Here is a 14217-nt window from a genome sequence, read left to right as displayed (position 1 = left end):
CGATGACTTCATCCACAGGCTTAAATTCTTGAAAACAAGCCCGTATTTAATCCCACGAATTTCAACACAACAGGCGACAATGCCGTACGGTTTATGCATCCTAAATCATGGCAAAAATAGAGCTGGAGAATGACAATTATATACGGGAGATTGTTTTGATACTAATTCTAGCTTGGTACAGTACAATATAATAATGATTCACTCATTTCCACCTCAAAGAAGATTTGTTACCACACAAGACTGAATAACAATACACCCCGGGAAGATTTATTGGGTTTTATTGATCTGCCAGGCTATTGAACCACTGTGTCAGCTGTATTTCATTGCAAAGACAAATTCGTAGCGATGATCTTACCAGCAATGCCGAAAGGTATCCCGAAACCCACACCTATGGAAACTTGTTAGCGAAACGAGACTCCCCAAGAAATACAACGCCCACGGAGTTCCATTTACCCATGAATGCCCAGTATCTCCAGAAAAAGTGTTTGGTTAAAGGATTGAACGGGAGGTTGGTGCGAGGGCCCTCTGGGTAGTGGAAAGGGCTGGCCATCTGAGGCCGGGTAGTGTGGAAGCCGCGGCGGGCAACGGTGCTGGCCATTCTGGCTCGGGTTGCGGATTGGGCGAGCATCTTGAACACTCTGTCAGTAGGTGATTGGAGGCGAATGAAATTACGGATCTGGCCGTACCTTGAAGAGACTTGCTGGGGTAGAATTGACCTGAATTGTTTCTTGATGATCTCGAATGGACAGGAAACTCTTCAGAAACTCGACGGATGGTTCGATGTCCGGATGGAGCCTAGGAATTGTCGGTGCATGACTCAGCAAATTTATCATTCACGTGATATTTGAGCAGTGAACGTGGAAAATCAAAGTTTCGGCGGCCAAGTATTTTTTTTCCCTACATGTTCACAAAACTAAAGACAGGGACCGAGGACTTTCTATTTGAATAGAGTCTGAGGATCCAAAAGAAATTTCAGAGTATCGTCTGCCTGCCATGGATGACTTGTTCGACGTATTCGAGGATAAACCTTCCTCTGGAATTCCTCTTCAAGACCCTTCGAAACCCCGAAAGAAGAAAGACAAAAATAGAAAAAGACAGGCAAATGGAGTCGTAAAGGATATCCCGAATGCGGTGAGCGGCCAAGAGAATGGAGAGATTACAGATACCCCGATGGAAGATGTGGACGCAGCGGAGCCCTCCGAGCCGCAAAATGGCCAACCCGATCCAAAGCGACAGCGCCTCCAACCAGAACCAGAGCCTGTTGTAGCCGATACATTCGAAACTGAACAGTCGCGAGAGATTGCAGGCTCTGCCGGTCTCCAAGGAACGCAGGATACCAAGGCTGTTGTTCTATCGCATCAAGTTCGGCATCAGGTTGCGCTACCCCCAGATTACCCCTATGTCCCAATTTCCGAACACAAACCACCAGAAACGCCCGCAAGGACATGGAGCTTCACTCTAGATCCCTTCCAACAGGTCTCAATCGCGTCGATCGAGAGGGGTGAGAGTGTTTTAGTCTCCGCCCATACTAGCGCTGGAAAGACGGTGGTTGCAGAATATGCTATTGCGCAAAGTCTGAAAAATAATCAGAGGGTTATCTATACAAGCCCCATAAAGGCGCTGAGCAACCAGAAATACCGGGAATTTGCTGCTGAGTTTGGAGATGTTGGATTGATGACTGGCGATGTTACCATAAATCCTACGGCCACATGTCTTGTCATGACGACTGAGGTAATTACAAACTCATATATATCTGGCTTACAGAGGAGGCGCTAACCGACAAACAGATTTTGCGATCTATGTTATACAGAGGTTCAGAAATCATGCGCGAGGTGGCTTGGGTGATTTTCGATGAGATACATTATATGCGAGACAAGAGTGAGTTATTTTGCGTTAGCAACTCGTCGTTGGGCTACGCTGTGCTAACGTCTTTGCAGCTCGTGGTGTCGTATGGGAAGAAACCATTATTCTTCTTCCAGACAAAGTTAGATATGTTTTCCTCTCCGCAACAATTCCGAACGCGATGCAATTTGCAGAATGGATTACCAAGATGCACAACCAGCCGTGCCACGTCGTCTACACTGATTTCCGACCAACCCCCCTACAACATTACTTTTTCCCTGCTGGCGCTGATGGAATACACCTTGTCGTTGATGAAAAAGGAGTGTTCCGTGAGGAGAATTTCCATAAGGCGATGGAGACGATCGCCGAGAAACAAGGAGATGATCCAGCAAACGCAATGGCTAAGCGAAAGGGTAAAGGAAAAGACAAAAAGACAAATAAAGGCGGAGACGGTAATAAAGGTCCATCTGACATCTACAAGATCGTGAAGATGATTATGCTTAAAAATTACAACCCGGTCATTGTTTTCAGTTTCAGTAAAAGAGAATGCGAGGCTTTTGCATTACAGATGAGCAAGATGGCATTTAACGATGAATCAGAGAAAGAAATGGTCAGCAAGGTGTTCAATAGTGCGATCGAGATGCTCTCCGATGAGGACAAGGAGCTACCACAAATTAAACACATCCTACCGCTACTTCGTCTCGGGATCGGGGTCCACCACTCCGGCCTTCTCCCTATCCTCAAGGAGACCATCGAAATTCTGTTCCAGGAAGGACTGATTAAGGTACTATTCGCTACAGAAACGTTTTCCATCGGTCTAAACATGCCTGCCAAGACCGTGGTTTTCACAAGTGTTCGGAAATTCGACGGTGTAAGCCAACGCTGGATTACGCCCTCTGAGTTTGTACAAATGTCGGGTCGTGCTGGACGTAGGGGTCTTGACGACCGCGGCATTGTCATCATGATGATCAATGAAGAAATGGATCCAACGGTTGCGAAGGAAATTGTCCGTGGAGAGCAAGACAAACTTAATTCGGCCTTTTATCTAGGCTACAACATGGTATTGAACCTTCTACGAGTGGAGGGGATCTCACCTGAGTTTATGTTGGAGCGATGCTTTTATCAATTCCAAAATGCGGCTAGTGTATCTGGTTTGGAAAGGGGTATGTGTTCAACTTCCTTGCTTTCTGAAGGAAAGTTTTTTCCTTTTTACTAACACCAATAGAACTGGCCGAATTGGAGAAGGAATATGCCGGGATGGTAATTGCCGACGAAGGGACGATCCGGGAATACTATGATCTACGCCAAAACATCGCCACATACACCTCGGATATGCGTACTGTGATCAGCCTTCCAAACTACTGTGCACGTTACATGCAACCCGGGCGGCTTGTTCAAATACAATATAAGGACCACGACTTTGGTTGGGGTGCTGTTGTCAACTCTCAAAAACGAAAACCTCCTCGAAACGCTCCGAATGAAGAATATCCTCCCCATGAAAGCTTTATTCTCGATGTCTTGCTACAAGTCGCAGAGGACTCATCTTCCCCAACGAAAGCTGGTCAAAATCCTCTGCCCCCTGGGATCGGACCTTCTCGGCCGGGAGGGAAGTTCAAGGTGGAAGTTGTTCCCGTGCTAATTGGTTGCTTAAAGTCAATCTCCCACATTCGGATTCGGTTACCTCAGGACCTTAAACCAATCAGCGCGAGGAACGAGGCTAACAAACACATTGTGGAGATACAAAGGCGATTCCCTGATGGAGTTCCCCTTCTGGATCCTATTGAGGACATGGGCATAAGGGATGACTCCTTCAAGAAACTCCTTCGGGTACGTACTACTACTGCAGCTTTACTTTTTCGGTTTCTTGTGCGTATATGCTAATTTCCGGAGCAGAAAATTGAAGTATTAGAGTCACGTCTAATATCCAATCCACTCCATAACTCCCCCCGGCTTCCAGAATTATATGACCAGTACGCGGCAAAAACTGAACTGGGCTCAAAAATAAAAGCAACAAAAAAGAAGATCACGGAGGCCATGTCGATTATCCAATTAGACGAGCTAAAATGTCGCAAACGGGTACTTCGCCGCTTCCAGTTCATCAACGAGGCAGAGGTTGTGCAACTAAAAGCCCGTGTCGCATGCGAGATCAGCAGCGGCGACGAGCTTATGCTTAGTGAGCTTCTCTTTAATGGGTTTTTTAATAACCTCACCCCCGAGCAGTGTGCCGCAGTCCTTAGCGTGTTTGTCTTCGAGGAGAGTTCCAAAGAGACACCACCTATATCCAAGGAAGAGCTGGCGAAGCCACTGAGGGATATCCAAGCCCAGGCGAGGATCATTGCCAAAGTGTCGCAGGAGTCCAAGCTCGCAGTCAACGAAGATGAATATGTGAAAGGATTCCGATGGGAGTTGATGGAGGTCATATATGAATGGGCGAAGGGGAAGTCATTTGCGGAAATTTGGTAAGTTTTATTCCCCTCCATTTTGGACTCCTTTCACATCCAGACCACTAATTTTTTATTTTTTTTCTTTTTCTTGTTTCCTTCCTCGCTAACTGTTTTATTCTCGCAGCAAAATGACGGATGTTTATGAGGGAAGCTTGATCCGCACATTCCGACGACTAGAGGAGTGCATGCGACAGATGGCCCAGGCAGCGAAGGTGATGGGCAGCGAAGACTTAGAGAAGAAGTTCGAGAAGTCCCTTGAGATGGTGAAGCGGGATATCGTTGCGGCCCAATCGCTATACCTCTAGAACTAACCAGCTGCAGCCGGCCCTCCCTAGCACTTTATTTCCATATGTGCTATCTTTGTCGCTTCTTCTCTTTTTGCTTTTTGTATATTTTATGTCACGATTGCATGTGATATTCTTCGTAGGTACTGTAGGTACAAATTCTCACATAGCATCACATCACATCATCGTCCGGAGTTCAGGCCGTGCTTTGTTCATACGGGGGGCTTTGTATTGCTCGGATCGCGACCATTTTGTCTCTATTTTTTTTGGTTTTGCCCACTCTAGGTTTCCCATTTCATCCTTATATTTTACTAATAAATATATATAAGGGGAGGGGGAGGAGTGGTTGGAGTGGTTGGACATAACATGGCTGGGCGTAGGGTTTAAAAAGAGCTGGTGTGTACCTAGGTATTGAAACGGCGTAATAACCGTGTATCATCCCGTGAGTTGTCTGACTTTCGTTGCCCGTTGCAACCTAAGACGGACTGTTTCGCCTTGTAAAGCTGCGTAATAAAACGCACAGCTCGCAGCCTCTGCTGGCCTGTGGTTGGCTGGAGCTGTAAAATACCCGTCAAACCGCCCAGTAAAGCCTTTCTCCCCACTCACTGAACTGACAGAAACTCCCAGCAGCGCTTGAACCTTTTTCCCCCTTCCTTTTTTCCTCACCTTCATCAGCGTTCGGCGTTTCTCCAACTTCGTCTGCTTCTTCTGCCTCTTTGCAACTCTCCCCTCTCCGTCTCCGTCTCCCTCATCCTCATCCTCATCCTCTCCTAGCCTCTCCTGGCCTCTCTTCATCATAATACGATCTCTCTTCTCTCTACAATCCCGTCGTCCAAAAAATACTCCTCTTGCTATTCGTTTGCCGGCGTCCTGTCTTGCCTCTTGCTCGCCCTGTTTCGCTCAATATGAACAGCCTGCTGGCAACGCCCCCTGTTCCTCCACACTTCTATGAACACTGTCGACTCTCTCCTTCTCGGTCTAGTTAGTCTCTCCAAAAGTACAATACATGTCGTATCTAAAATGCTAACCACTGGTTACCTGCCAGTGTCCTCTACCAATCCTAGTGGCAACCGAAAAAGAAAAGCTGAGGATGATTACCTCCCAAGTGATCATGACACTAGAATGTCTGCATCTCCTTCAAACTCTCCAGCATTTTCCCCGAGAACTTTACCTGCCCCTCGTCAGATAAAACGATCGAGACCAAACATCTCAGGACGTCCGTTGGCTTTATCCCGCCTGCTCGAGACTCTTGATACCGACGCTCTTCGCTCCATCTTACGATCTATGTGTGACAGACACCCCGAGCTAGCAAGCGAGGTTGTACAAACCGCTCCTCGACCAAGCGTCAGCTCTGCCTTGCAGGTTTTAAACAACTATCAATCAGCCCTCCAGTCCTCTATTCCGCTTGGAGGGAATTCCTCTTCGGATTACGCATATAACCGTGTCCGCCAGCATATTGTGAACCTCCTAGATGCCTTGAGTGATTTCACACCTCACTTCTTACCTCCCAACGAATCCCAGGTCTCGACAGCCTTAAACTACCTTGACGGCGCCACCGAAATTATACATCGACTGCCCAGATGGGACACGCCGCAACATAATTTAGAAAAGGATGCCGCCTATGAAGAGATGGCTAAAGCATGGATACTGGTTATTCGGGAGGCCGGTAAACGGGGTGGCGGCATTCAGCTGCAATATGGCGGATGGGATCAGAAACTCTCAAAACATAACCAGACGGCAGGAGGGAAACTCCAGGATGCTGTCAACACTCTTAGTTCCAATCTTGGCTGGATGGGTAATCAGGATTTATCCAATAGCCAGGGAGGGGATGCTTCATCGATACGCCAGCAGCTCCTTTCTGGCACCTACGGCAGTGGTATGCCACTGAAGGTCGGCCCTTGGTGATAAGAGATCGCCGCGAGCTCCCACCACACAGGACCCAATACCCTATTTTTTGGCTATCTTGCCCTTCTTTTGAAAGCCTATTGCCCTTTTTGAAGTGATCTCTGGTGAATAAATCTTTCCCCAAGTGAAACGGTAACGTTTTCTGTTGCCTCTTTTTTCTTTTGTTATCTTAACGACACGGCTACGATACCCCACCGCTCAGGGAATTAGAGTTGATACATACATAGCCCAATACTGGCGTTTATTTTCATTTTCATCTTCATTTCATTTTCAAGGTAATTTTCCATCATTTTCATTTTCATGTCCTGTTCTCTTCTTTCTGCCCATTATTAATGTTCAAGGTTACTCTTTACATTATCTCTTCTGAGTCCCACATGCTTGGGCTTCCGAATCTCTGGAGGTTTTCATTTCCTCTCCTTTATTTTATGGCGGTTTTCTCTCCGCGGTTCTTTCCTTGCCTTCTGGTTTTGTTTTCTTTTCCTTTCTCTCTCTCTTTCCTTTCTTTTTTTCTCTCTTTTTTTCTTTTTCTTTTTGCCCCGTGAATATCTGGCGTTCTGATACTTTTCCTAGCATCCACTTTCCATCTTTTCCTTTCTTCTTAACCCCCTCATCCTTTTTCCTGCTTGTTGTTTCCCTTGACGATATCTCTCATTTAACAATGCTTTTGTTCAATGTGTACCTACGTAAATATATATTCTTCACGGATACTGATTAGCCTACACGCATGTTCGGTTGATGCTACGTCTTTTGTTATCGGTCCGGTGGCCAGATTCGTCACTCCCAAGCGCCGTTGAATTTATCTTTTACCCCTTTTCCTTTCCCGTTTACAAATGTCTTCTTGCTTTGGAGGGGTTCTCTTGTCAACGAAACAAAATGCAGGTGATAAGCAGCACACGGCTAGAAGGAGCAACTTGTATTCTTTCTTATACACTGTTTTCTTATTTCTGATCACATTTCCTTTCAGGGGAATATCTTAAATACATATAATTAAGTACCAAATGAACATATATACTATCCAATGATATTTGCAGGCTTTTTTTTTTTTTTTTTTTTTTTTTTTTTTTTTTTTTTTGGAAGAGGGGAAATAGCTTGTAGGTCCGTAACTACGGAGTATATTCCTGCATAAACATTACCCGAGATTGTTTTTCAGCTTTTTATCATTTCAACTGTGAAAGCTAGCGACACTACCACTTTATGAGGACCATATCGGTGAAATAACCTAAAAGGCACACTATTTTCTCAAATTCTCCAGGTCTTGCTCTAGTTCTTTATAATCCCTCATATCAAAGTCGTAGCATTAATGCTTCACAGCCCTAGGAGAGAGGGAAGGAGATTGCAGAAGATGAACATTGTCACTTTCACCAAATTCACAAGCCAACCAACACGTATTCCCCTGATTCATTATTTTTCTTCTTTTACGATTTTATTGATACCTCAAATAGATATTTGCCGTATACAGGAGCATCAAAGGTATCCCTCCCTGCGATCTGCTACCAATTCTACACAAAGCGTGTTCTGAGGAGGAATATTTGATTTCTCCTCTTCTCATTCTTGTCGGTCTCGAATTGCTTTCTCGTTTGGGAGCATGAGGAGGTCCAACTCCAACGGGTGTCTAAAATGGTCATACAGACTACTCAGAAGGGTGTTACCAACTCTACTCTACCCTTCACACATAAAGCCAACTGACGCCTAGAAGCCATTAATAATTATTATTCTTGTGGTAATCACCCATTCAGGAAAGCTAAGCTGCAGATAAAACAACTAACTGTACGGAGTACGGAGTACAGAGTACGCATCGGCATGTCTGAAATTAGATTCAGCGCTTCACTGCTTTCAGATCTTATCGTTTCTTTGGACGTTTTACCCCGCGGGCTTTGTTTGTGTATGATCTACAGAGTATTTCGTCGATCTTCCCTTTGTTCCCGTCAGAAGCTCGTTTGGCACCTTGCTTTGGATAGGTAGATGTCCTGTACATACATGTACGTACTGTACATATGACATATGACCCAGGACTTGAGGTTTAAGATATACATACGGGACGTTGGCTGACGGCAGAGGCACAGGCACGGAAAATGCTGCTATCGTAAGTAAAGGATATATTTATACGCAGTAAGGAATGGAAGTTTTCTCATGATGCATTCGAAAGCCCCATCCCATCCTGCGCACAACCTCGCTTGGCCGAAGGAAGCTTTTCGAAAAACCGAATAAATAATTATGGACGTAGGAAGAGAATTTTTCCAATATATGTTGACGAGACCTTTGGCTTCTCCAGCGAGCGATGTTAATAAGCCACAAAGCTAAGTTACATCTAAAAGGGGAATAAATACTCTTTATGGTTTTGGAGGCTCAGCTCTTCCGAGTTGCTCCTCCGCCTGATGGTGGCGAATCAGGATTACCAAAACGAGGTATATTTATTTAAATACAGTACGGAGTACATACGCCCCGTTGTCGTCGCGCTAAGCAGCCCATGGCCCCTTCGACCTTTTCATATTTGCAAGTTGCATCCAAGAAGGACGTCGTTCGTTGTCTAAATAAATAACTATCCAAAATATTGGCCACTACTAGTACGGGGATGCGAATGAGTGTCCATTGTCCTCATTCATCCGCCGACTTTCAGCCCCACGCCAGGGCAAACGCAAAGCAATGACAAGTATTAATATACCCCCATTCAGCAGCCCCAGTAAATCCAGCTACGGTGAATCGATAATATCCAATCTCAAGAAGAGATCCACCTTGTACGCCCTCGTGGCCTTATCGCTCCTCAATGTATTCCTCCTTACGAACACCCTCTATAGGGGCCGAAACTCGGTACAAAAGGATTCAACTAGACCAGCGCCGATATATCCTATTCGCCTACATGGGGATGCGAATGCAAATGCAACCGAGTTCGTAAAGCCTGAGAATATTGTCATTAGCGGCTTTGTGTTCTATGGTCGTCGGGATCGCGTCGAGGCGATGCACTGCTACGTGGAGGTATGAAGCACTTCTCCAGCGGAGAACTAGAATTGTGACATGATTCTTGGGATTTTTAGCTGACCGCGCGGCTGCTTGCAAACAGCGCAACTTGGTTGACAACAAGGGTTGGCTGGACGAAGTGCTATGGGTCGTCAATACCGAAAATGAGGATGATTTAAAGTATCTTGATGAAATACTGGCTAGATCTCGACGATACAAAAAGCTAGACCTTGGGAGAAAGGTTCGCGGTCCGGAGTTCAGACAAATCTGGAAGCATCTTGAACGGGGAAAGATATATGTTAAAATAGATGACGATGTGGTGAGTGGGAAGAAACCTATTTTTACACCTTGACTTCCAAGGGGAATTCCGCCAGGCCGGTAGCAATATTTCTAATCCTTTCCTCGCCTCCTCTATAGGTCTGGTTAGCCGACGATACCATTCCTCGAATAGTTGATCGAAAAATAAATCATCCCGATGATTTCGCCGTGTCAGCAAACATAATCAACAATCCCCCCTTGAGCTTCATCCATTACCATGCTGGCGCTCTCCACCCTTACTTCCCTGAATTGCTCGATGGCAAACCCTCCACAAAGCCCAGCGATAATAAATCATGGAAACCTTCCGATCATCCGGACTGGGAAGGCCCGGAGAAGTTTGAATGGGCCCTCGACGCAGCGCCTCCGGCTAAGGGCCATCGATGGTTACGTGTTAAAGATGACAAAGCCATCGTTCGAACACCAGTCACCCACCTCAAATATGAGGTATGGGGTGATACCTATACAAGCTGGGCCATCGCTGCCCAGCAACATTATTCGTTTTTAGAAAATTTGGAAAAAGATCAGCTTGACTTGTACAAGTTTAACCTTCCGTGGAACATGGATAATGAGCGAATAAGGATCAACGTCCTTGCTATTTGGGCCGACGATATACTCGACAGCGATATAGATACCTGGCCAAAGGAAAGAAGTGACGAAGAAATGGTTGTTATGGAGCTGCCTAAGATGTATAGTCGGCGTAGGTCTTGATTATTGCTTATTATCTGCCCTCCATGTGAGAAAAAAACAAAACAATAAAACTAACACCTTTTCTAGCCGTCACTATTGTGGGAGAAGCTCTAGCTGCCCATTTCAACTTCCAGCACCAACCCGGAGTGGCGGAAACCGATCTCTTGGACCGATATCGCATGCTTGCCAGAGAACGCGCGTGTCCTCAGAAGTCGAAGCCGGAGTCATAGATCTCCACATCAACGATTAGAAATGCTGACAGAACTTTGGCCGCTCACTACCACACGCGCCCAGCTGACGCGATGCACACCACATCTTTCAGGTTTCCCCTTTACCCATTCTATGACATGCCATGGCGGCCCCCCCCCCGTTATCCTCCCTCCTGGTTGATAGCCAGGTTTGCCACAGACCCGACATCCGTCGACAGGACCGATGCAAAAAAGGAGAAGAGAGCGAAGTGGAAACTGGTTGAAGAATTTGAGTTTCCAACTCCATATTATTCTTTACTCTTTTTGCCGGAGCGAATTCGTATCCCGAATTACCTGGTCCCAGGGATATTGGTGCAGTTCAAATTTTTATGAATTTTTAAAATCGCCTTTTAATTGGAAATAGAACATTCGGGATTCAAAAAGAACTCGTTTTATATCTACTCATTGTAATTTATTTCTCTGTTTTTAACTTGGCCTTTTCCAACGATTATATAACTTTAGTTAGTCAACAAATATATATATTACACGTCTAAAATCTCTACAAAGGCCAGGGAGTATTTACATGGTAATGCCCCATTTTACCTGACGAATAAGTGGCCAAACAGTGAATACGTTCATCTCATGATGGTATCGATTCAGGAAAGCCTTAAAGGATCAATGTATATCAAAATATCCGGATCATTGAATCCTCCGCGCTCCGTTGCTCCCCTTCCCGAGTTGACCACCCTAACTAAACCCGATTAAATTTGAGGTTAAACTCACTCCCATTCGTGGTGCTTGGTGACCTCAACTCATCAGTGCTACTATTAAATATTGATGCTTTGTTTTACCCTGCAAAATAGTAACATAAGTGGGTTAGATGCAGTCAAGGTAGGGAGGGAGGCGCGGAACAAAAAGGTAAGCAGGCCTATTTAATCCCATTTAGTGACCAGGACTGGAGCCAATAAAATAGGGTCGCTTGAACAAGACAACCAGTCCTCTTCCGCATGGGCCATGAATGAGCTTATTTATTTTGGACACTTCTTCCAATTCCCCCAGGCAAATGGCAACTATATGTCAAAAAGTCATACACTGGAAAAGGAAAGGGGAATATCATCAACGTCCTCATCTTGTAAACATGCCTCAATGACTAATCTAGTTTGTGGTACTGAGAGCGAGAGTGCATTGCGAGTTACATTGATAATCAAGGAAGATAATAATATCAGCGTTGTCTGGCCTATACTCGTCGAAGAATTGTGAACAAGTATCGCCTTAAAAGGGTGAAAGTACGGCAAGCTGTAAGATGAGCTTGTTTGGAGTTTACGTTCCCCAACTGGGATGAGATGCATATTTTTACATTTCTTAGCTGGCAGCTGTAATTCCTTTGGCTCCAGTACGTTCGACCGCGCTGTCTAATGTGTAATAGACGGGTCATCCAGCCATGGGAGAAAGGACTTGAATACAAAAGAGTAGGTTCGAGTACATATAAGTTATATTCAAGTCTGTTAGGGAATTAGACGTAGATACCCCCGTATTCGTTGAATTCCACCGTAGAGTTCAAAATGTCCTATCCCATCTTTGAATCAGGGCTATAGGGAAGAGATCATAAAGATAAATTAAATATTAGGAAACTGGTATGCGTGCACTTCACGTGTACCTGGAGACGTTCGAAATCCACAGAAACTAGCCGCAACTCAAATATTTTCAAAATATAGACGAGTTGTTTAGGAAATGGGAAGCAAGCGGTGCCCGATCGATCAATAACCGCTGCATATTCAAGCCTGGAGATCCTATACATATGCATGCTTCTATAATAGCCCAGCCGTGTGCGAAGATTTATGGGGTATCAGGGATGCGCCAAGTAGAATTAAAAGAATAATGAATTTCTATCAACTAGCGGGGCGAGCTCACACAGGGGCTGATGGGGCTCGAGGCAGTGCTCACTTGGTGATATCGCTCCTCAACCACGGTGGGCAGTTCCTGCGCTGGCGCATACCTTTCGGAAGGACTGAGATCGTCGAACGCAATGAACCCGTCTCTTGACGTATGGCTTCGCTGCGAGCCGTGCCTTGGCACTCTTCTTCGAATGGGCACCGATACAAGTCCGGTAGATCCCTCTGCTTCGTGTAATTTGCGCAGTGAAGTCTGTGACACTGATTTATTCCACTTACTACGGCCTAGTAAGAGTCCAAGAATGACTATCGCGATAAATAGGATCGTTCCAATAATTATACTGGATATCTTCGCTGCTTCTACTTTCTTTTCATCGGGGAATTTCTCGGAGAAGTCACCAGGCGACGGGGTCGCGATTTGAGTCCTTGTCGGTGTAATTGGAGTGGCCGGTATGCCGCCTGGGGATGTTTGCAGCGAACTCGAGTTTGTGGTCTCCCCGGGTGAAGTGGGTATAGTGGTATCTGGAAATTGGAAAGGGTGAGCCGCTGTTAATCTCTCATTCCGAGGCTGTGAAGCTATACCAGTAGACGTCGTTTGGGGAATTGCGAGATGACGATGAAGTGTCAACACCGGCCAATTCTTCCGACATTGAATATAGGTCACTGACGGAGCTACCATATGAAATGATTCGTAGACAGACATTGTAACGCAATGCGTGCTAGGAGAACGATAAGATAGTAGCGCATTGGTTAATACCGGTGGGGAAACTTTGGAGTCTTTGCGCGTGAAGTAGGGCATACCATTCGCTTGTATGATAGGGCCCCTCTATTATACCATCTCTACATTGCGTTGCGAGTGGGCATCGCGTAGTACTACTGGGGTGGCAGCAGTAGCCATAGATGCCTGATGTTCTGAAGTGGAGAGGCTGAGGGCAAGATACATTTTCGACTATAGAGCGATTCCGAGTTAAGCAGGCTGTGATTGTCGAACAAGTTCTCACTAGGCATTAAACGAAAGCTTATACATACCTGTGGTGCTGCCCTCGTGGTCACGAGTATAGTATCCTACTATAGTGGGCGGAATATCTGTGACAGTTGAAGTGATGGTGGAAGCATCCGCGATGAAATGGCTCAGAAAAAGAAGGGCAACGGAAGCTAATTGGGATGTACGCAAGCGGTCCATTGACCCATCTACTTCAGTTCATGAAGTATATAGATGGAAGTAAAATCAGCAATATCGAAAACATTGAATTCGCGTACGGCGATCAGTAGGAAAGAAAGAGAAGGGCGGCGGCGGTTGAACCTCGCGGTATATAAGAAAGGAGATTGTTTTCCAGGCTGGGTACGGAGTACCGTGACACAAATTGCCGAGGCACGCCCCATATTTTCTTTTTCTTTTTTTTTAAAAAAAAAAAATAAAAATAAGGAAACCAAGGGGCAGTAGCTATCTACTTTCGAGAGGCATATCTGTCAGATGATGAATCGCTTTGAAGCACTCTGATTTTACTAGTTGGGGTGCTCTATTGGTAGCATCGGCCCTAGAAACAAGGGCCACATTGATAGGGACGGGCGGAATTCCCGCTCAGGCAAGTTTTGTCTTTACCTTCCATTATTTTGTCGCGGCGACCTGTATAGCATTGAGATTTGTTTGCTCGGGAGAGGTGGCCGGAACCATACTTGCATTGTGGATTTTCAACCTTTC

General features: G+C 45.6%; 6 protein-coding genes across 7 annotated transcripts; 3 read left to right on the top strand and 3 right to left on the bottom strand.

The window, feature by feature from the left end:
- Window positions 1-2: 2 nt before the first annotated feature.
- Window positions 3-833, bottom strand: BDBG_02638 (elongator complex protein 1; the record flags this gene model as incomplete). The annotated part of the gene is made up of 4 exons (XM_002627921.2): window positions 3-293; window positions 356-388; window positions 454-628; window positions 687-833. The coding sequence occupies 4 exons, from the start codon at window positions 831-833 to the stop codon at window positions 268-270; spliced, it is 381 nt and encodes a 126-aa protein (XP_002627967.2). The 3' UTR covers window positions 3-267.
- A 160-nt stretch (window positions 834-993) lies between these two features.
- Window positions 994-4591, top strand: BDBG_02637 (ATP-dependent RNA helicase DOB1; the record flags this gene model as incomplete). The annotated part of the gene is made up of 6 exons (XM_002627920.2): window positions 994-1731; window positions 1788-1878; window positions 1938-3005; window positions 3068-3669; window positions 3736-4301; window positions 4411-4591. 6 exons carry the CDS (start codon window positions 994-996, stop codon window positions 4589-4591), a joined length of 3246 nt encoding a protein of 1081 aa, XP_002627966.1.
- A 414-nt stretch (window positions 4592-5005) lies between these two features.
- On the bottom strand, window positions 5006-5365 carry BDBG_02636 (uncharacterized protein; the record flags this gene model as incomplete). Its single annotated transcript, XM_002627918.1, has 1 exon — window positions 5006-5365. The coding sequence occupies one exon, from the start codon at window positions 5363-5365 to the stop codon at window positions 5006-5008; it is 360 nt and encodes a 119-aa protein (XP_002627964.1).
- A 110-nt stretch (window positions 5366-5475) lies between these two features.
- Window positions 5476-6475, top strand: BDBG_02635 (nuclear envelope protein Cut8; the record flags this gene model as incomplete). Its single annotated transcript, XM_002627919.2, has 2 exons — window positions 5476-5551; window positions 5616-6475. 2 exons carry the CDS (start codon window positions 5476-5478, stop codon window positions 6473-6475), a joined length of 936 nt encoding a protein of 311 aa, XP_002627965.1.
- Window positions 6476-7830: 1355 nt separating this feature from the next.
- On the top strand, window positions 7831-11226 carry BDBG_02634. Of its 2 annotated transcripts, XM_031720885.1 has the most exons (7): window positions 7831-8195; window positions 8263-8454; window positions 8539-8558; window positions 8622-9448; window positions 9534-9749; window positions 9848-10445; window positions 10523-11226. In XM_031720885.1, exons 4-7 carry the CDS (start codon window positions 9119-9121, stop codon window positions 10663-10665), a joined length of 1287 nt encoding a protein of 428 aa, XP_031577221.1. In that variant the 5' UTR covers window positions 7831-8195; window positions 8263-8454; window positions 8539-8558; window positions 8622-9118; the 3' UTR covers window positions 10666-11226. The 2 variants fall into 2 exon arrangements, with proteins under 2 accessions (XP_031577221.1, XP_002627963.1); XM_002627917.2 differs by lacking the exon at window positions 7831-8195 and having other exon boundaries at window positions 8301-8454; window positions 8539-9448; window positions 10523-11218.
- A 1290-nt stretch (window positions 11227-12516) lies between these two features.
- Window positions 12517-13218, bottom strand: BDBG_02633 (uncharacterized protein; the record flags this gene model as incomplete). Its single annotated transcript, XM_031720884.1, has 1 exon — window positions 12517-13218. The coding sequence occupies one exon, from the start codon at window positions 13216-13218 to the stop codon at window positions 12517-12519; it is 702 nt and encodes a 233-aa protein (XP_031577220.1).
- Window positions 13219-14217: the final 999 nt, after the last annotated feature.

The sequence above is a fragment of the Blastomyces gilchristii genome (assembly GCF_000003855.2).
Source record: "Blastomyces gilchristii SLH14081 genomic scaffold supercont1.3, whole genome shotgun sequence".
NCBI lineage: Eukaryota > Fungi > Ascomycota > Eurotiomycetes > Onygenales > Ajellomycetaceae > Blastomyces > Blastomyces gilchristii.
The sequence above is the reverse complement of the archived record's forward strand: the minus strand, read 5'-3'. Positions and strand labels throughout refer to the sequence as shown.